Here is a 23,431-nt window from a genome sequence, read left to right as displayed (position 1 = left end):
GCTGCAGTGGGGAGGTATGCATGCCTCAATGACACAAATAGCAAAACTTTAGGTGCAGCTCCATAAGAGGGGTGTTTGTGGAGAGGCAAAACTAAATATGATTCCAGAGGAAAAACAGCACCTTTTCCAGTTCTCACATGAGCAACAGTCTGGGTGACTGACTTGGCCTTGTAACACTAACCAACATGACCTTGCAGTGTTGGTACTGCATCTTAGCTGGAAGCAAGGGGAAACCACAGGCACTATATTTCTTGAGAACATGCTGCTCCACCACATGGTTTAATGATAATACCATCTCCTTGGCTACAATATTTCTGAAGTAAAAATAGACCCCGTTAGAATCTCTGGGAGGGGCCTACTGGGGCAAGTCCTCAGAAGAAAAATCAAATCTGGAGTTCTATGGGTTCAAAGTGGAATGTTATGGGTTCAAAGTGGAATGTTAGATCCCTTAATCATGTTGGTAAGTTACAAAACTTGAAAGGAGAAATAGATAGGTTAAAGCTAGATTCAGTGGGAGTTAATGAAGTGTGGTTGCAGGAAGAACAGGACTGCTGGTCAGAAGAGTGGGCAGAAGTAAAACAGGACTAGGTCTAATGATGAGAAAAAAATAGGAATACAGATGGACTACTACGCACAGCATAGTGTGCACATTATAATGGCCAAAACAGACACAAAAAATCACAGTTCACCTTTGCAGTGAAGTACACATGCTTAATATGCCTAACAGCTCTACAATTATAGATAGTCAGAAAATATATGATGAGATAAAGGAAATTATTCAGTAGGTTAATGGGAGGGAAAATTTAGTTTTGATTGAGACTGCATTCAATAGCGAGAAAAGGAAGAGAAGGAAAATAATAGAAAAACATGGACTGCAGAAAAGAAAAATAAAGAGGGAGTGACCTGGTAGAATTTTGCACAGACCACAATTTAATCATTGGCTATACTTGTTTTAAGTTTCATAAAAGGAGGCTGTGTACGTGAAAGAAATCTGTAGACAAGTCACCTATGTCACAATCTTTGATTGTATAACGCATGTTATGTGATAATAAAAATTGAATTGAATTGATAGATTATGTAACAGTAAAGCAGGTACTTAAAACCAGCTTTTAAATTTCATAATGTTTCCAGGCCATAATTTGTAAGTTACACTAAATCTGAAGAAACTGCAAAAACCAATAAAAGTAGTAGAATTTCTTGAGAGTTTCTGAGGAAGCACTACATAATAATTAATTGAAACAGGGGTAAGGAATAAAATAGAAAATGAATTGGTAATTCTTGGAGACAAAATAGTGAACATACCAGAGGAACAACAGAGCAATAAAAAAGATCTAGTATCAGTCCTTAGATAATATGCAAAATATTAAATTTGACTGGAGAAATGGGTGAACATAAAATGCAGCAACTACAGATGCCTAAACAATGAAGATTTTCAGAAAGTGCAAGTGGCACAGCAGGCATGGCTAGAGGAGAAAAGCAAAATAGTAGAATCATTAATTATATGGGTACAACAGATACACAAATGAAAATAAAAACTCCCTCAAGTGACAATGGAGGTAAGTGGTATGAACATTAAGAGCACAACTGTCAAGCCACATGGCTGAAAGTTAGTGGGAATGTACAACTTAAGGAAAGGCATTACAGAAAGGGAAGAAGAAACTGGTATGATGAGATGGGGGATGCAGTACTGGCAGAAAAAGTGATATTGCACTAAACAACCTAAGCGCAAACAAGGCACATGAACCATATAGAATTTATTCAGAATTTTTAAGTGCCTTGGGAGAACCAATCATGATAAAACAGTTCCATTTATAGGTACAGAAAAAATGGCATCAGACTTCAAGAATGTAATAGTCCCCAAAGCAGATGCTGACAAGTGTAAGTATTATTGAACCACCAGTTTAATAACTTTGTTGTAAAATGCTAATGTGAATTATCTACAGAAGAATGGAAGTAGTAGTAGAAACTGACCTGAAAAAGGTGAATTTTGGTTCCAGATAAATACAGGGTTAGGTGAGGCAATACTGGCCTTCTCATTAAGTTAGAAAATGGACTGAAGAGGTCGAACTGACATTAACTGCATTTGTGCTATAGACAAACTTTTAACAAGGTTGACTGGAATCCACTCTTTGAGGTTATGAAGTAATTAGACATAAAATAAAGGTAGTGAAAGTTTTTCTAAGACTTTTATAAAAACCAGATTGCAGCTATAAGAGTTGAAGGACATGAAAGGGAGACAGTAACTGACAAATGAGTGAGACAATCTGGCAGCCTATCCCACATGTCATTCAATATGTACATAGAGCAAGCAATAAAGGACACTCAGGTGAAATTTGGGAAATTAATTTAAGTTCAGGGAGAAGAATAAAAAAACTTTAAGGGCTGTCTATGACACTGTAGTTCTGCTGGATATGGCAAATAACCAGAAAGATAAGCAGTATCAATAGTGCCTTGAAAAGTGGTTTCAAGATAAACATCAATGAAAGTGAAACAAGGGTAATGGAGTATAATCAGATTACATGATGTGTTACTAAGGACATTAGATTAAAAAATGAGATGCTAAAGGTAGTAGAGGTGTTTTGTTATTTTGGCAGCAAAAGCAAAGACATAATAAAATATAGACTGTCAACGGAAAGAAAAGCTTTTCCAAAAAAAAAAAAAAGTCTGGAGTATAGTCTCATATGGAAGTGAAGCGTACAGCACAGACAAAGGAGAGTAGAATTGTTTTAAACATAACATTACAGAAGAATTCTGAGATTAGATGCTTAGAGCATATGACCAATGAAGAAGTAATGAAAAGACTATTACACATCTGAGGGCTTCAAGTGTGTGTGTGTGTGTGGGGGGGGGGGGGGGGGGGGTTTATGAAGGGAGACTACGGTTTGAATACATTATGCATGTTCAGACATGTTGTTAATTGTGTCATTGGCCTCCCTATATTACTGCTTTTCATACAGTTTTGAATGGGAAAGTTTTTATGCACATTCCCGTTATTGTTTGCAGGTTTATCAGACAATCAAATCCGTTCAGTATTACAGGATTCGGATTTGAGTGGCACTTCGTCAGATGAAGACGACGAGTTTTTTCCTTCTCTTTCAAATATTCAGCAGGCAGACGACTCGTCTGATGGTGATTTGAGTGCCGAAGAAGTTCCTGAAGTTCCTGAAGAGTGCATGAGTTCACACAGTGTCACAGAACGTGTCAGACCACTGCTTTTTCGGAGATCAAATTTTGTTCAGAAGTTTCATCCACCAAACATTAATTACAGTGATGTTGAGGTCAGTGACAAAGAGGTGCGATCTGAGTTACCTATTTCGTGTATCTTTCCCATTTTCTTACTAAAATATCTTCTTTTTAATTCTAGAGTCCTTCACCAATTGGAACTTCTGCTGAAATTTCTGTTAATATTTCAGCGAAAAGTTTTCTGAAGAGGCAGTGAAACATACAAATATGTATAGTGTTGCAAAGACAGGGAAATCCCTAGGGACTACAGCTCATGAACTGAAGGTGTTTTTTGGGATAAATTTAATGATGGGGTGCATGAGGTATCCTAGGCTACCCATGTACTGCAAGAAATCTATTTCTTTATTAGCTATTAGTGACACTATGTCTAGAGACCGGTTCCTTGGTCTCAGGAATAATGTGCACTTTGTTGATACTATAAAACCACCTGAAGAGGCTAAAACTAATAGACTGTGGAAATTTCAGTCAGTGATCGACACAGTAAGAAGAAGATGTCACAGTTTGCCTCGTAGCTTTAACTACTGCAGTATCGAGAGCTGAAGAGTTTCAAACACCATTAGATGATATGTTAAGCACCTCCACAAAGGCAAAAGTTTACAAACCCCATCCGAAACAGGTTTGGACAGGCGATATGATGGGTATGATCACTGGCCGACAGTGGATGATATTTTGTCACCACGAACATGTCAGTATGAGTGCTGCAGTTCCAGAACAAAGACAACGTGCATAAAATGCAATCAGTACTTATGTCTTGCAAAAGGAAAGGATTGTTTCAAATTATTACACGAAAAGTGAAGCAGTCTGAACCATGACTACGCGTTACAAAATAAATAAATAAAAATTATTATTAATTTTTTTTGCCACAGAATGTGATTTGCAATCTATGTAATATTTTTTTATAATAACTAATAAATAAAAGTAATGAAAGAATAATTTTTTATTCATAACTGTTCCTCAGGTAACTTATAATATCAAACAAATAGCAGGAAGTCAGAGAATAATTTTGGTGAAATAAAACCTGACCCGCACGATTGTGCTAGTTGTTTTCCCACTACATTTTTTATGGAAGAGTTTTTTTTTATTATTTTTCCCAGTGTCTACTATGCCCAAGTATACAGAGAATTCAACTTTATTCACCATTTTTAAAAAAAAAAAAAAGAGGGTGTTCAGGGTGGAAAGGGATATGGGAGCTGTTTTCATAATTTAATTCACTAAAGAACAGATGGTATTAAAAGTTACTACCTGTGCCATTTACTGTGCATGAGAAGCTTCTAAAAAAATATTCATTGCTACCACTTCTGCTTTGTCATTGAGCATGTTCTGCTCATGTTTTAATTTCAAGTTTTTGATTGAGGTATAGTTTGTAGCCATTGTTTAGTTTATGATGTATTAGTAAATTATTATCTTTGCTGTCAAAAGACAGTGAGAGTAGCTATGACAGATTTGCTAGGAGTTTGTACCTAAATGCATTTGTCTGTTCCTGAAACCTAGTTTGGTAGCTTTGTCCATTCTGATTCACATTCTACACTGGGCCCTTTGTCTTGCAGATCCCCATTTGGAAAGTTTGTCTTTGTTAAATTTTATGTTGTGTAGCAGTCTACTACATAAATTACTGCAAAAATTATTTAACAGTATCATGCCATGTTTACAAGACATTAAGTTCTACAAACAAAATGTGAATGACATATTAATAATAAAAGAGAGGGAAAGCAAGCAAGAAGTAGAGGCACTAATTCAAGGTTTCAACAGAGTGCAAGTGAACTTTGAGTTTACATATGAATATGAATGTCAGAATTCAATAAGCTTTCTTGATGTCGCCATTATCAGGAAAAAAGTGGACATATTATTGTTATTGCCACACACACACACACACACACACACACACACACACACACACACACAGAAAATTGTCAACTGAGATCATATAATGTAAATTTTGTGGGAAATTTAAGTGTATATCAAAAGGAAGGCTAATGTGAAATGGAGGTGGCACATCTGTCGCAATAGACAAGAGACTCAAATCCAATCAGATAGAAACTGAAGCTGCACGTGAGATTGTTTGGACAGGACTCACTATCAGGGGTGGGCGTAAAATTGAAATTGGATCCTCCTGCTGCCCGCCAGACGCATCTCCTAATGTAACCAGAAACTTTACAGAACATCTCAATTGATTTGAGTATAAGTTCCTGAATTATACTGTAATCATCAGTGGATACTTTAAACGACCAACAAGCAACTGGGAAAATTATAGTTTTGTTAATGGTGGACGTAATAAGCCATCCTGTGAAACATTACTAAACGCCTTCTCTGAAAACCACCCAGAACAGATAGTTCAGAACCCCACTCATGACGCAAATACATTTGATTTAATGGCAACAAACATACCTGACCTCGCTGAGGATGTCATATCAAAACTGGAATCGGTGATCATGAGACAGTTGTGGCATCAAAGTACAAAGGGTAACTAAAACAAGCAGGAAGATATATATGTTCATTGAACTAGACAAAAAACTGGAAGTTTCATATCTCAATGAGAAACTTGAAACATACAGCACAGGGCAGGAGCACACAGAGGAACTAACGGCTAGATAGATATGTACCCAGTAGAACAGCTTGCATAATAGGTGTAAAACAAAACACAGGACTACTGATAAACAGATGCTGAATGAAACATATTTGGCTGTCAAGAGGGCACTGCATGAAGCCTTCAGTGACTACCATAGCAGGATACTGTCAAATAATATTTCACAAAACCCACACAAATTCTGGTCATATGTCAAAGCTCTTAGTGGCACCAAAGTTAGCGTCCAAACCCTAGCAAGTGAGACAGGAACTGAAATCGAGGGTAGCAAAGCAAAAGTTGAAATCCAGAAAGAGATTTTCACTCTGCAGCGGAGTGTGTGCTGATATGAAACTTCCTGGCAGATTAAAACTGTGTGCCCGACCGAGACTCGAACTCGGGACCTTTGCCTTTCACGGGCAAGTGCTCTACCATCTGAGCCACCGAAGCACGACTCACGCCCGGTACTCACAGCTTTACTTCTGCCAGTATCTCGTCTCCTACCTTCCAAACTTTACAGAAGCTCTCCTGCGAACCTTGCAGAACTAGCACTCCTGAAAGAAAGGATATAGCGGAGACATGGCTTAGCCACAGCCTGCTTAACTCTGTTTTCAAATATTCATTTAGAATTTAGAAAGGAAAACTCAGGAGAATTGCCCCAATGTAATCCTTGAGCTACCGAAAATATGAGTGAAATCAGTATTAGTGTCACTGATGTTGAGAAACAGCTGAAATTGTTAAAATTGAACAACATTCCAGGGGCTGATGAAATCTCTATCAGATTCTAAATTGAATTTGTGGCCGAATTAGCCCCTCTTCTAATTATTATCTATCATAGATCCCTCAAAGAAAAAACTGTGTTAGTAGTTGGAAGAAAGGACAGGTTACACCCATCTACAAGAATAGTTGTCACAGTGATCCACCACAATACCATCCAATATTCTTGACACTGATTTGTTGTAGAATCTTAGAACATATTCTGAGCTCCAACAAAATGAGGTATCTTGAACAGAATGACCTCCTCCATAGCAACCAGCATGGATTACAATATCATAAATCATGTGGAATCCAACTTGTACTTTTTCCACATGTCGTACTATACACTTTGGATCAAAGCAGTCACATAGATGCTGCATTTCTTGATTTTCAAAAAGCATTTGATTCAGTGCTACACCTTTGTTTATTGTCAAAAATTCTACCGTAATGTGTATCAAGTGAAATTTGTGGTTGGGTTGAGGTTTTTTTATTATGGAGGACACAGCATGTTATCTAGGATGGAGTGTCATCATCACACATAAAAGTCACGTCGTGTGTGCCCTAGGGAGTTGTGTTGGGACTCTTGCTGTTCATTCTGTATATTGATGACCTTGCAGACTATATTAACAGTTACCTCAGACTTTTTGCAGATGATGCGGTTATCTATAATGAATTACTGTCTGAAAAAAGCTACATAAATATTCAGTCAGATCTTGATATGATTTCAAAGTGGTGCAAAGATTGTCAACTTGCCTTAAATGTTCAGAAATGTAAAATTTTGCACTTCACAGAACAAAAAGTTTATTATTCTGTGACTATAATATCAATGAGTCAGAATTGGCCAACTCATAGGTTCAGTTGTGGGTAAAGCAGTTGGTGGACTTTGGTTTATTGGTAAAATACTGGGGAAGTGCAATCAGTCTACAAAGAAGATTGCTTACAAATCATTCATGTGGACCCGTCTAGTATATTGCTCAAGTGTGAGAGACCTGTACCAAATAGGACTAGCAGGGGATTCTGAATGTATATGGAGGAGGGCAGAACAAATGTCAGAGATTGTTACAGTGACAGTGAAGAAACTTAACTGGCAGACTCTCGAAGATAGAGGGAAACTACCCCGAGAAAGTCTACTAACAAAACTTCAACAACTGGCTTTAAATGACGACTCTAGGAATATACTACAGCTCCTACGTATCGCCCACAAAGGGGTTGTGGAGACAAGATAAGAATAATTACGACACACACAGAAGCATTCAAACAATCATTCTTCCTGCACCTCATATATAAATGGAACAGGAAGAAACCCTAATAACTGGCACAATGGAACATACTCTTTGCCATGCACACTGCGGTGGTTCGCAGAATACAGATATAGATGCAGATGTAGAAAAGGTTATTTTTCCACCAGCAATAAATTATGTAATGGACTGCAACATAATTTAAAGTCTAACAAAGACAAATTTTTGAACTCTGGCATTTACAAAATAGAGTGTAATGAGTGCCCAGTACAGTAAGTGGGTCAGACAAGAAAAATTTTCTAAGCCAGATTTCAGGCAAACATAAATACGGTTGTGTACAATGTACCTAATAAATCTGCCTAAGCTATTCACATTAATGACACAGGATATGCTTTTGACACCATAGATAATAATCTAATAACACTTCATAAACTAAGAAAAGGCCACAAATTGTACCTCTGCCAAGAACCTGAAATCTTTATTCAAAACAGAAAACGGGCAAAATACACTCGATGATAAAACCGAGACACCAGAAATTAATTTTTTTGCAAGCTTCCACACAATACTAGAAAATTACAGAACAACTTTTAGTACCATCTGTTCTTTAGTGACCTAAATTATTAAAACAACTCCCAAATCACCAAATCAATACATTAACAAATAATGCTAAAATATAGGTCTATAAGTTTTTTTGGAAATAATGACATGTTTAAGAGAAAAGGATTGTAAAGATCTGAACCTTCATATACACATTATGTGCCTCTTTGATTAATAATGTAAGCTGGCAATGCTCTTGAACTCACAAGGCACTTAATTTCTACAGTTGTACAATCCCTGTACTGTTTGTATTGTCGTTTCATGTTTGTGGGCCATTTAATGACCCACAGGGTTCTTCTGGAACATCTTGTTTGTAATTCTGTTCATTGTTTAGAATTTATAACCCCAATGACATATTACAATAATAAGTGAAAACTGTATCTTATTTTTTGCAAAATGAAGTTCAAAAGGGACAACTGGTTATATGCAGCAAATAAGATTATAAGGTAAACTTCTGATCCACCTGCAGATGAGGGCGTATACCTTGAAACAGACTATGGAAGGAAATAAAAATGGCTGACACAGATAATTTTTTAAATTTATATTTTATGTCAAACAGTTGCAGTTTGCATACCACAGTCCAACATGGGCCACATTAGGTTATTCCTTTTAACTGCTTAATGAGATTCAAAAAAATTCCTGCTGGTGTTCATTAAACTATGTGTACTATTAACTTATGTCTTTCCATTGTCAAATCTATTTAAGGACATGCACGCTGAGGTGGAGGTGACTGTGTGCATGGGTGTGGTCTTGGGCATGGTACTGGTGATGATAATGTGATCCCTCAGGTTTTCTTGGTGTGATTAATTAGTGGTGTATTTCTGAGTGTTCAGCCAAGTTCCCCTTTCTACTTTTGCACAATATTTCAATGACCTACACAGTCATCTTCTTCATGTGTGGTGAGTTGTGCTGTTGTTGTACTCACCTGATTGGTTGGCGCTCATATGGTGCTTACTCATACCAATGTCACAGCTCCTGATGAAGGCTAGAGGATCGACCATCAAAATATTGTGTGAAAATGTAAACATAAACTTGGCTGAATGCCAAGAAGCACACCACTGTTGGTGGAGGCAATACTGGTGGCAATACCAAAGACAGAAATTATGCTGCTTAATAAGCAGCATACAAATCTCAATAAACTATTAAAAAAATTTCAGAATTGAAACAGGTAGACACTTGGGAAAACTAGAAAATGGGAAACTGACCTTTTCCCGAATGCAGTTCGTGTATGATCCATTATTGATAACAAGGACCCTCTTTCATCACCACTACTGCTTGCAAAAACCTCCAAATTCTGAAGGGCTGCTGCACTCAACTGCAAGTGCTTTTCCAGCGATGTAAAACTTGTTAACCTATACAAATGTCACAAATACTGTCTTAACAATATTTCATATCTCCACACTCATAGTTGTAAATATTATATTTTTTTTGAAAAAGTACTCACCCAAGGCGAAAAAAGTATGACAAATCACCAAAACCATACAGAAATAAAACAAGCTTTAACAGTTTTTTTTTAGTGTGAAAGGATCATCTTTCATGAACTAAAGCAGGAACCAGAGAACTTTGAAAGACAAAATTAGTGAGTTTAGTGAGTCTAGAAACACTCAGGAGAAAAATATGTTAGTTGTGAAGAATTATATGATATGAGCATGAAAGAATGTCTCTGGAGACAAACACAATCTTTTAAACATGAAGGAAGACATTGACGGATTGATGCCATTTGCTAGATGATGGCTGGAGAGGGCAGGAGGAAGGGGGGGGGGGGGGTGGAAAGGCTATAGAGCTGTTTACAATGCAGTAAAATCCACCACCCATCAATTATGAAAAAATGTCATGATGCACTAGATTATGACAGTGAGAATCATTAATAAAAATGGCAAACTGCCATTCAGAACACAATGACCTCCCCTTGCCAGCACTTTAAGGATGAGGCCTGACACTTCACAAAACTTCAAAACCTGTGTAACACTGGAGTTGGTGTCAGTGAGAATGAAGGGTAAATCTCCAGCCAAACTGAGAGTTGCCCTTATAACAGTATGCAAAAACCACACAGAAAAAACACATTGTACCAAAATTGGCATACCACAAACTTTACAGAGTGGTGAAGCCTCCCACTAGAGGAGGAAACCATGTCTCACTAGGAAATTTCCAATGCACAGTTTGCTGAACAACACTGCCTTCCATCAGTGTGGTTAGCATGAAATCTGTCATGTCTGCTCGGTCAATTTGAGGGACTGCAGCTTGTCGTCCACTACTTCCACCCAGCAAAAACAATCCCCCTTGCCTCAGTGTTCGATCTGCTGTAAGGTGGCATGGGTTATCTGAACCAAATGGTCTTCTGGATAAATGCGATGGACTGCTTGTAGTACAGTGAGTGAGCCAGAGCAGACTAGAAACCTTTAAATCCACTTCAGGGCTGTCATGATTCCCCATAATTCCACATCTTAATTTGAAAAGTGTTTTGGAAAGCATGCTTGGAAAACACTGTTGAGGAAAAAAGCTCAAGAACATAGAGCTTTCCCTTGCTGCAAGCCATCTGCATATACAGTGATAAAACTGTAGTATGTGCTTAAAATTGAACTTAATAGATTCATAAAAATGTAATCTGGAATACAATGGAAAATCCAGGACGGACTGTAACAATATTAGGAAAGTTGGTACTCACCATATAGCGGAGATGCTGAGTCGCCGATAAGCACAACAACAAGACTGTCAAAAAATTAAGACTGTAGTCAGTAAGGCACACACACACACACACGCACGTGCACACACACACACACACACACACACACACACACACACACACAAGAGTGCAGTCTCAGGCAACTGAAGCCACACTGCGACTCAGCATCTCTGTAGCAACTTTCCATTTTATAATACTGTTATAATCTGGAGTACAAGTTTTCTTGTACTGCATCAAGCCTTAAATCACTTTGGTCTCTGAAGACACTAATGCAACAATTTGTTCCACCCTGGCTGTATATTCAGAAGTCTCATATAACAAGATCTGTAAAACAGTCATTAAAAAGTACTGCAAATGGCTTGGCCATATGAGGCTGATTCCTGAACAGCTGCTCAAAAGTTGTGGTGGATTTCTGCAATAAAAGCTAATGATTGAGGTAATGCTAAGGTTTTCAGAGCCTTTCGAGCCAGAAGTACTGCCAGTGACTCTAGAGTGATGGTTCATCAGCCTCTGCACACAGCCTCTGAACTTAGCTGGTCCATAGGCTGCTGATGATACCTGAATGCCCTAATATTGGACAGTGCTATTGTTAGGTCTGGTATGATTCTTGCCTGTTTTCCATAATGGAATTAGTATTGCCTCCTTCCAAGTGGTGGAGTACTGTCCATCAAACCAGATCTGACTGAGCTTGCCTTTGGCTGCAGGGCACACACGACACAGCATAGCATAATGAGTCTGATCCAATGCTGTAACAGTATCTCTGGTTGCAGACAGAGCTGATTTCAGTTCTCACAAGGACAATGGGTGATTGTGGACCTCCTCACTACATGAGAAGAAGCGGAGATGCCTCATCTCCATAGCCCTACGGAACATCTCAGTGAAAGTAAAAAAGTGTTCAGCTAGAATGTGAGCTATGTCTTTAGGCATGGGCACCAAGACTCCATTTTTCAACAAGGTGGTAAGGGGATGTGTATTTCCCTTGTCTGAAATCCACCTTACTGATTCCCAAACTCATGCAGTGCATGCAGAGTGATTAATGGAAGTTGCAAATTCCTTCCAGGAGCTCCTCTTCTGTTCTTTTACCATTTGCCTTGCTAGTGTTCTCATAGACCCAAGACATGAGGATTTTATTTAGTTGGATGCTGTTTGAATTTCCACCAAGTCAAGATCTTCCATTGGGATTCCATGAGCCACTAGGGAAACAAATGTTGATCCAGACAGAGCCCCATGTTCCTGAGTATACCTTACACAACACAGGGACAACAAGTGCCCCAGAGTTTGTCCACTAGAGACTTTTTTTACCTCAACAGCCATTTACCCCATCAGTAAATGGCACACCTCGCATGTGAGGCTTTTTTCATAGAGGTGTATATCTTCCTAACAGTCAAGGGGATGAAGCCAAGGCACCTGTTTTCCAAGACATACAACATAGTTCTGCTGCATCTAATGATGGCCCCTGAGATATGGCCAGAGTTCATGGTAGAAGAGGTCTGTCGGTGTTGCCCAGTCTCCAGCTCGGGAAACCCGGGGTCATCTTGCATCTTGCCAGCACCCAACCACTGCTAGCAGAGTTGCCTGCAGAAAAAACAGCCCTCCCTTCCCTCTTTTGTGGAACACTCTTCATCAGTCCTTTCCATTGAGGCCTGTCTGGTTTGAGTGGCACTACCACCTCTATGTTACTGCCGGCATAGCCTTCAGCATCATTGAGGCACATTAACCCTCCCATCTGGCACTGAAGATGCCTACAATAACTGCAGTGCCCCCCACTCCCCAATTGAGAAGTGTAAAATTTAAACATATGTGTTGACTGAATGAAAGAGAGAAAGAAAAATTAGATACAGGGAACAATTGTATTGTTTAGCTGAAAAGGGATAGGTGGAAATGAAACAGACAGATTAAACAACAGCACAAAGCTCCATCTTATAAAAAATCCTGTGCATGGCTATCAAACCTAACATTTTTGCACATTGTGTCAGGAAGTTTGAGAGATTTGATTCAAGGTGTTAAATGGCTTTCACATATTTATTGCAATTATAAAGAAAGAAAATATTTTCTTTTGTGTATCTAATCACCAACATTACTCTGCTTTAATAAACTTCAACAAGGATATTCACTTTTTCTGGTTTTCATCTTCAAGTTGTTCCAACTTTCTTTGTTCCTTGAATTTACACTTTCCCCAAAAAATAAAAGGCAGTTTTATTTGAAAACAACATGCTGTCAATTTTGTATGTGCATTTAATTGTGTGTGGCTCATTTTACGTCTGCATTAAATTCTTTAAGCAAAATTCTTTAAATTCTTTCTATGTTCATCTGCAAAGACAAGTTGTTATTTGTTTAGTTACGTATGAAATACAGATAAACAAAGATGATGCATCCCACTTTCAAAGAATGCCTTTTAATAATTAATTGCTACAAACATTAAAAATACTTAAATATCACTTTATTTTGTTCTAATTACTGTGCTGACAAAAATGGTGTCCTACCTTGCAGCACTCATTCCAACCTGAAGTTTAAATTGTGCCAGATGCTGCCACAATGCACCCAGAGCCCTGATCACTACTGGTGTTAATTCATTCAAAGTCAACACTGGTTCAGAATAGCCTATTGGTTTGTCATTTGGGCTGCTCAGAAATACGGCAACGACAGCCAATGCTTTTGAAAACTCATATTCTTCATCTGAGAGTCGCTCCAGACATGCTCCGCTATCAGAAATCAGAAAACAGCATTTTAAATGAAAAGTGTAACCAGCAATCACAATTAAATAATAGCATGAGAAGGTTTACTGTCAGCATTAACAGAAATGTTATGATGATCTGTTTATCAGAAATTAAAAACTTATACAAAATGAAAGAAATGTGCATGAGGCTTTAACCATATACTTAATGGGTAGTGGTTATATATTTTTGCAGCAGTTTCAATAATCATTTGTATTAATACTTCATATATAGTTGTATGTGGCAGCAACATATATCTTCAACATAGATTTAGATATTTTCTATGCTTCTGGCTCAAATGCGTCAGTAAACAACTACCTATGTTTTAATAAAGTTTCGGTGCTTGTGCTGAGTGTTTCTTGACTCAGTATTTCTGCAGGATTTAGATGAGCTAATCTTTTTTCAAGTTCTTCTCTTGTTTTCAGATCATCAAATGAGTCATATATAGCTTCACCAGTGCTGGGATCAAATGTCTGCAACCATAAAAGAAGAAAAATGAATCATGTTAAAAATTACTTTGTATCAGACGAGACATGACTAGAAAACAGAAGCAGTTGAACAATGGAAACTCCAGGTAGGAATATCAACAATGCTGGAAAAGAGAGGTTGTTATTACCAGAAAGAAGATACGTCACGTGCAGCCAGGTACAAGTAAAAGGCACAATTAAAAGACACTCACATTTGTGAGTCTGCAACTTGACATGCCTTCTTTACAATAAGTAGCCATCTATCTTGTCCTACATTGCTGAAAACAGAAGTAAGTTACTCAAATAATGCTGTTATCAGCCCAATTAACATGGTAATTATATGAAAGGACAGTAATTTTTTATAGATATGTCACACTCCATCACTGTCACTCTCTCTTATAACAGTCAAGAAATAATTTACACTGTGATACCTCTGTTCTGTCATACATGTGTTTATTTTAATGAGCTACACTAACTAAACTAAAATGCTTGGCCAAAATAAAAACAATAGTAAGATCGTATCAACATGTTACAAGAATGGTAGTCGGTAGGAATTATGACAGGTTCCTGGAATGAGACCAGAAGGGAGACTGAGAGACTGAGATGAATCACTGGAATGAAATAACGTTTGAAGAGGAGAGGAGAAGAGTGGGACAGTGTGGAGAGGGTAAAGTGGTGGGTGAACAGGAAAAAATGGAGAGGCTTTTGTTCCAGACTCAGCCAGGGGCTGGAAACTGAAGAAGAAGAAGAAGAAGAAGAAGAGGATGATGATGATGATGATGATGATGATGATTAATCAAAATTAAATAATTGGAGGAGTAAAAGTAAACCCTCATCATATAGTTGAGGTGCTGAGTTGTCCACAGGCACATAAGCAAGACATATAATATTGCTAGCTTTCAGACAAATCCTGCTTCAGAGCTAATACAACACACACACACACACACACACACACACACACACACACACACACACTTGCACAGCTACATTTTTCCAATTAACAGCACTGTGTTGGCACTGCAGCTCATCTTGAGTGAGGGTTGTGTTGGGTGGAGTGGACAAGGATAGAAAGGAAGTGAGGAGTAGGAGGAAGGGTTGTGGAAAGATGGGTGACAGCAGGGTGGGAGAAGTGGCAGGCACGCAGGATAAATGTGGCACAAGTGAGGTTACTCTAGCTATAAGAAGGTAGAGGTGTGCACATTGCACAATGATAGGGAGGAGCAGACTAGGAGGGGAAGAGAGATACTGCAAAGACAGGGAGTAAGTGTGGGATGAGTAAAGTTAGGCTAGAGCAGAGGCTACTGGAGATTGTGGTCAGAAGGACTGTGCAATTAAAGAACATTTTGCAAGGACAGTACCCATCTAGGTAATTAAAAGAAACTGATGTTGGGGGAAAGAATCCAGGTGACACAGACTGTGAAGCAGCTCCTGAAATCAAACACTGCATTCAGCAGCATGTTCCATCACTGTGTGTTCAACTCTCCTCTTTGACATGGTTTAGCAGTGGGCATTCATTTGGGTAGGTGGCTGGTTGATGGTCATGCTCACTTAAAAGACTGTGAGAAAGTTACAGCAGAACAGGTATGTTATATGACTGCTTTCACAGGTGGCTCTGCCTCCTACAGGATAGGATATGCCTGTTAGGTTCTGCCAGTGACAAGCTTTTCCATCCCTCCCAAAGTGGTATGCCACTGTCCATTCTACCTACTCCAGAACCTTCCAATGTCTCTGATTCAAACCTTCCACTCAACTTGGAACCAGGGGATTTCAAGATGTTGCAGGGACAATGATGTAGACTGTGAACTTCAATGAAATTCCATGAACAAGACTGGCCCTCTCAAACTTCTCTGCCAGTCACTACAATGATCAGTGCATGACCTTAGAGCCTTGTTGGCAGGCATTGTTTGTTCCAATGTTTGTACAGTTTGCAGCTAGTTACATCGATTCCTGCAATGACTGCCACAACATCCTGTCCAACAAGCTGAATGAAACATTCAGGCATACATACTGAGCACTGAAGGTGATTTTTCTTATACCCTGCTATCATTTCTCAAAGGATTATTATTTATTGTACTTATGCTATACCAATATTGACCTATTCATTTGGAGTAGTGAAATGGAGTAACACAGAACTAGAAGCACTCAATACACTTACATGATCACAATGCCACAAATATAGAATACATCACATACATTCAGCAACAGAAAGATTCACATTAAGCAGAAAGGAAGGAGGAAGGGGATTTATCGACATAAAAAAACCTAAATTATGGACAGGTAGACAATTTAAGAAAATTCTTTATAGAACAAGCAGAAACTAGCAAAATACACAAAGTATTATTATTATTTCTTTTCTTTCTCAGACGTTATGTCTGGTTAAAAATAGAAAGTGACGCGGATCTTGATCAAGCGTGACTTCCTTTTAACTGTACGCTATATGCTACATTGCATTTAGGAACTTTCGGGTAATTGAACAAGTATCAATAATTACAGATTTCTGTAGTTGTATGTACAAGTTTGGATGTAGCTGTATTGCGTTTATGTACTGGTGGATATTGTGTGGTATGACTCCTGTAGTTGATAGTATAATTGGTATAATGTCAACTTTATCCTGATGCCACATGTCCTTGACTTCCTCAGCCAGTTAGATGTCTGCTTGTGTCTGTATATGTGTGGATGGATATGTGTGTGTGTGCGAGTGTATACCCGTCCTCTTTTCCCCCTAAGGTAAGTCTTTCCGATCCCGGGATTGGAATGACTCCTTACCCTCTCCCTTAAAATCCACATCCTTTCGTCTTTCCCTCTCCTTCCCTCTTTCCTGATGAGGCAACAGTTTGTGCGAAAGCTTGAATTTTGTGTGTATGTTTGTGTTTGTTTGTGTGTCTGTCGACCTGCCAGCACTTTCATTTGGTAAGTCACATCATCTTTGTTTTTAGATATATGTTAAATTATTTATATAATGGAAGGAAACATTCCACGTGGGAAAAATTATATATAAATACAAAGATGAGGTGACTTACCGAACAAAAACGCTGGCAGGTCGATAGACACACAAACAAACACAAACATACACACAAAATTCAAGCTTTCGCAACAAATTGTTGCCTCATCAGGAAAGAGGGAAGGAGAGGGGAAGACGAAAGGAAGTGGGTTTTAAAGGAGAGGGTAAGGAGTCATTCCAATCCCGGGAGCGGAAAGACTTACCTTAGGGGGAAAAAAGGACAGGTATACACTCGCACACACGCACATATCCATCCACACATACAGACACAAGCAGACATATTCTGCTTGTGTCTGTATGTGTGGATGGATATGTGCGTGTGTGCGAGTGTATACCTGTCCTTTTTTCCCCCTAAGGTAAGTCTTTCCGCTCCCGGGATTGGAATGACTCCTTACCCTCTCCTTTAAAACCCACTTCCTTTCGTCTTCCCCTCTCCTTCCCTCTTTCCTGATGAGGCAACAATTTGTTGCGAAAGCTTGAATTTTGTGTGTATGTTTGTGTTTGTTTGTGTGTCTATCGACCTGCCAGCGTTTTTGTTCGGTAAGTCACCTCATCTTTGTATTTATATATGTTAAATTATTTAGTTAGATATGAAAGTGTTGAGGTGAACTTCTTTAGCAGAAATTTGTTATTTTATCTTTTCCAGGGGCTTTCCAATTGTGAGTAGAATTAATTGCTTGGGTGACTTCATGTTGCAAAATTATCACTTCAGGCATTTGTGGTATCATCTTGTATGTGTCTGTTTCTGCTTGTATCCACCGTGCGTGCCTGTTATGTTGTACCGGGTTTGACCATATGTTGCTCCAGAAGTGTTCCATGTCTGTTATGTTTGGTGGATTGTCTTTTTTAATGTGTGTTATCATCTATTGTCTGGTAAAATTTCTTTTGGTTTGTGTTGAATGTTTGGTTTTGTTTCCTTCTATTTTCACTTTTTTTGTATCTTCTAAGTCGTCTGGCCAATGCTTTTAATTTCTGCTTCTTTTCATCTAATTGCTCTATCGCTTCTTGTTGTGAGATATTACCTAACCTTTTTCGTTTTTTGTCTGATATTTCATTTCTTATAAATTGTGTTAGCTGTCCGATGTCTTTTCTCAGTTTTTCTATTCTGATCTGTAGCCTGTGTTGCCATGCTGGTTTTGTGGGCTTCTTCTGTGTGTTGGTTGGTTCTGATCTCTGCCTAGTGTGCATATTTAGTGTAGTGAGTGCTCCTATATAAATCAATAGTTGTAACTCTTCCATAGTTGTATTTTCATTTATTTTGTTGTGTATGACTGTGTTGATAGTTGTTATTATTGTTTCGACTTGTGGGTTATTTGGTGGTCTATTCAAGAATGGTCTATGTCTGTATTTGTGTCTTTGTATTCTATATATGTCGGCTGAAATTTTTCTTCTATATCTAACATGTGTGTCACGTCGTGTTCTATTTGTGCTTGTTCTGGTGGCTGTCTTAAGATTTCGTTTTCCTTTGATTGTTTAATTGATGCGAGTTGTTCTTTGTTTGTTTGCTCTGGGATGTTTGAGTCCATTACTGTATTTTCTTCTTCTTCTTCTGATTGCACATTATTTTGTTCTAGTATTTGTTGTCCTTGTTGTTTGACGTTCTCTAATTCTGACTGGGGTATCCTGTTATTTTTTATTATTACACAGATCTGATCAGCTAGTCGTTGTTCTGTTAAAAATTTTTATTCTGGGTATCTGGTAATAAATGTTGTGTATGCTTGTGATCTGTATCCAGTTGTGTTTGTTCCTAAGTTTGTTGGTTGGTAACAACAGAACATGAGGTGTAGGTTAACTTCATCTGACCATCTCATCCTCTGTCTTTGTTTTCCTTCTAGAGTGGTCGCAGGAAGCATATCCTGCAAAACACATTTATTTGGCTTTAAATCATTTTCCGTTTGGCTAGCAGTGTCGTTACCATTGTGGACAGGCACAGGGTTCAAGCGGCGTCCCTGACCATGACAGCATTTGTCCGAGGCTTCATTAGTTCTGTCCTGAACCAACTAATCACACTAAAAGGGGGGTTAGCCCTATTAGTGGTTTGTTCTTTTCGTCACCTTTTACGACTATTATTATTATTATTATTATTATTATTATTATTATTATTATTATTATTCACCATGTGTTTGGACTGTCAACAATTAATAGCTTGCCCTCTACTGATTTGCATTTTCTTCCTCTCAAGAGATGAAGTATGTTGTGCCAGTTCAGTTACAATTTCAGTCACAGGAGGCAGTACTTTAAGCTTGTTGGAAGGAGAATGAATTTAGTACCTTGAGTTTTCTCTTGTCTCTGGCTCCTTTTGTACAAGGCCCTTGACCTACTACTATCTCCCCACTCACAATAAAGAGGACAAGTACAGTTCCAGGTGCCATATTTCACAGAGGGCAAACAGTATCCACAGGAGAAGATAGTACTTGAGGTATATTTGGCACCTCTGATGATACCTTCTACACTAGAGGACCAAAGATGAATGCTGCACTATCAGTTAATCCTTCTCAAAACAGCAAAAATCAAGGATCATTAACTAAGCATGTCATCAGGCTTAGCAGGATAAAATCTAAAGATTTTGCTGTAAACACCTGTTTTAATGCACACTGAGAAAGTTACAAGGCACAACTCATCTTATATTGTGATGAGTAATTAACAGCATAAAATAGGGTTTGGTCATATGACAGTGTAGGCTTAAGTGGTTGGGTAAAATTGAGTATCAGGTAAATGAGGAAATATATTTACACATAGTGAAAGTTGCAAAGCATATCTTCAGTGGTGATTGTAATATGTCATTCTTTTATATTGATGTAATACTAGTAACCCAACCCAGCCTTTAACAGTTAGCACTAAGCGTCCATGGCTTGATGACTTGTTTATAATATATCCTGATATACACAAACTTTTTTCATGAATCAGACTATCTTTCAGTGAAAACCATATCAAACTATCTATAGTAGTCCCACAAACAAACACAAACATACACACAAAATTCAAGCTTTCGCAACCAACGGTTGCTTCATCAGGTAAGAGGGAAGGTGAGGGAAAGACGAAAGGATGTGGGTTTTAAGGGAGAGGGTAAGGAGTCATTCCAATAGCGGGAGCGGAAAGACTTACCTTAGGGGGAAAAAAGGACAGGTATACACTGTGTGTGTGTGTGTGTGTGTGTGTGTGCGTGTGTGTGTGTGTGTGTATATATTTGTCCTTTTTTCCCCCTAAGGTAAGTCTTTCCATTCCCGTGATTGGAATGACTCCTTACCCTCTCCCTTAAAACCCACATCCTTTCATCTTTCCCTCTCCTTCCCCCTTTCCTGATGAAGCAACCGTTGGTTGCGAAAGCTTGAATTTTGTGTGTATGTTTGTGTTTGTTTGTGTGTCTATCAATGATCTATATCAAGAAAAAAGATGACCAGAACCCAAAACACAACAACATGTGAACATGAGACCAAACATTATTTACATCACAACAGGAAAAACAAAGTTATAACCAAAAGTTATCTTCTATATAGGAAATAAAGTTATAAATATGACATTCATGAGAGATCAAAGATAAAAATGAATTTCATGCATTTAGAAAAGACATAAAAACCCATATACTAGATTAGAGTTATTATACCCTTAAAGTTACTAAAAATTAAATGTAAGTTACTCATAAGAATGCTCCTCTATGACAATTAACACTTATGAACATAAGTCAATTTACAACAGAATGGTGACAAACTATACGGACTCATAACACAAGTAGTATTATGTGTATTTAAACTGTATGTTCATTTTGCAATTGTGTATACTTGAACTGTATTTACTGTGGCATCATCCATACAAAAACATATATAATGGCCTAATTAATTAATTAAAAGTATGAGCAAATTAACTACTTTCTCCAAAAACATCATGTACCTGCATCCTTGAAAAGTAAACACAACACATATATGGAATAGTAATGAGAAGCTTCAAACATGAAACTGCAGACAGAATAATGATATGTCTGGTTTTAAGTTAAAATATGAATGAGTACTACCAATAACACAAGTATGTCTCAAAACCAACTGACATCACTTAGTTTATTAGTATAAAAAAACAGGTACCACATATAAACAACACAAAAAAATAATTTTTGGACATCAGTAACACCAATGTGTATGGCATTCCACAATGAAACAACAAAGCAATTACTTCATAAAAATTTCATACAGTAGTAAGGGAATGACAAACTTTTCTCTAAGTTAGATGAATTTATTTAATAAACTTTTACTACAAAACCAAGCTTACATTAACAAAACATTGGTTGAAGAGATTATTCCTGAAAACCAAAGACACAGTATGAATTCAAAAACAAATAGAAATCTCAATAACATCCAACATTATGGATGAATCTATAAATGAAATTACAATTTATATATTAGCATACTCACTGCAATTCCTATAGTTGTTTTATTTCCAGTGTTATCCTCACACAGAGAAAGAATGCACGAAGGCTTTCTCTCTCTCATCAAACAGTTTCCTTCAAAGGCCTGCGGATTTACATGTATGGAACATTAAGGTAAACAAGTACATGTGTTAGTGTGAGTAAAGGTGTCAAGTCAATAAATTGCATTTGTACTACTGTATACCAGTATCCATCATCATCTATTATAGCTACTATCAATAATGAGATTGACAAGCAAGTTATCCTTGCAAGAAATAGTGTAAAAATCAATGTAACACTCAATCATCTTTTCATTTAATGTAAAGTCTCTGCCAGTTGTCATAGGTATATTTCAGTTTATCAGCAAAAATGTAAACTGTGGTTCTCCTAAAGTTGGCACTGCGGTCACTTTGCAAAATATTGTGCAGGTTGAACACAGAGATGTTCCCATATCCCAAATTGATTCTTTTCTCATCAGTGCGAAGGGTCACTTTAATATGATTTTTATATTCAATTGAATAATTGTGTTTATAACAGTGGGCTGCACATATTTATATTAAAGTGTAAAAAGATCAAGCTGCCAAGAACCAGAAGGTTGGTTTGAACATCACAGTTCTTTCCCAGATATGGTCTTGACATGTCCTGTCACAGAATAGAGGGGAGACAGGAGGTTTAAGGTCAATCTGCAATTTCCAAGTGGTGAGGAGCAAATACATAAAGACAGATTCCCAATAAAGACTGGTTGAAGACTTGGATCAGCACCAAACACTTCACAGGGCATCTATGAGAAATGCGGATTTTGGGACTCGACAGGATGGTTGCAGCAGCAGACTCATGGAAGTCAGGAATCTGATTAGCACTATTTACTTGTGATCAGACTAACTGCTGCACTGAAGGCTAATTCTAAACATTAGAAAAAGCAAAGGTGGCAACTGATTGCACAACACAAGTCAGTGTCTGAAGCCATTGGGGTGGATGCTAACAGAAGTAGTCAGCACTAACAGCACATTAACTACAAACTTGAGAGCAGCACTCCAAGTGACAAAAACAGACATGTCAGAGCTTACTGCGGCTGGCCACGAGTGACAAGGAGTTGGTAGGTAGAGATGCTTCTGGATTTCACATTAACAAACTCCAAGTCTGGTATCAACAGCATTCAGCTGAAAGCTAAACATCACTGCCACTCCTATTATGGCCAGCAACAATAGTGTTTTATGTCACTTGGCCCCACCCTCTGCCCTTCTGTGGGTGGGGACTGCTGTAGTAGCACTCTAACCTGGGTAAACCCACTGATGTTACAGTTCTGAGGAGCAAGTATCAAGCTTGCTGACTCTGCTAAGATAGGTCTTTCCATGGCCATCTTCTATAGTGACAGCTTACAACAACATCTGGGCAGTGGATGGAGTTACCAGTTAATTCTCTGAAGTGAAAATTCTCCCCTAGGACAGCTGCCCAGAGTGTCTGCAATTTGCATGGCTCTAGCATTACTATTTATCTCCAGTAACCTAAATGCTACCGCTTTTGCCTGCTCTCTGCATTGTGTCTCTGATTTCCTACCTTGGAGTGCCCTTGATGTCTCCAAATAGCCTTAAGCGTAACAACATACATGTCATTATGTCATCAATAAATGACATCTTATTGGACATGGTATGCTCTTGCCTTGATCCTATCTCTGAACTAACCAAGTCACACAGGGTGGAGAGAGGGCTACATGTTAACAAGGTCTTCGGACAATAGTGCAACCTGTCATCTTTCACATTAACAAATTATTGTCAT

The 23,431-nt window shown here is 38.1% G+C and overlaps 1 protein-coding gene across 3 annotated transcripts in view; it reads right to left on the bottom strand.

The window, feature by feature from the left end:
- The window catches only part of LOC124787822 (DNA mismatch repair protein Msh3-like), a 344,981-nt gene that overhangs the window by 239,690 nt on the left and 81,860 nt on the right, over window positions 1–23,431 (bottom strand). For 2 of the 3 annotated variants that reach the window (XM_047254753.1, XM_047254755.1), the window contains exons 6-9: window positions 21,663–21,775; window positions 14,110–14,264; window positions 13,561–13,779; window positions 9,600–9,746 (exon numbers count right to left, since the gene is read on the bottom strand). In XM_047254753.1, coding sequence (XP_047110709.1) covers window positions 9,600–9,746; window positions 13,561–13,779; window positions 14,110–14,264; window positions 21,663–21,775 — 634 coding nt within the window. The remainder of the gene's footprint in view (window positions 1–9,599; window positions 9,747–13,560; window positions 13,780–14,109; window positions 14,265–21,662; window positions 21,776–23,431) is intronic. The other variant, XM_047254754.1, reaches the window with a different exon arrangement.

The sequence above is a fragment of the Schistocerca piceifrons genome, chromosome 3 (genome assembly GCF_021461385.2).
Source record: "Schistocerca piceifrons isolate TAMUIC-IGC-003096 chromosome 3, iqSchPice1.1, whole genome shotgun sequence".
Lineage (NCBI taxonomy): Eukaryota > Metazoa > Arthropoda > Insecta > Orthoptera > Acrididae > Schistocerca > Schistocerca piceifrons.
The sequence above is the reverse complement of the archived record's forward strand: the minus strand, read 5'-3'. Positions and strand labels throughout refer to the sequence as shown.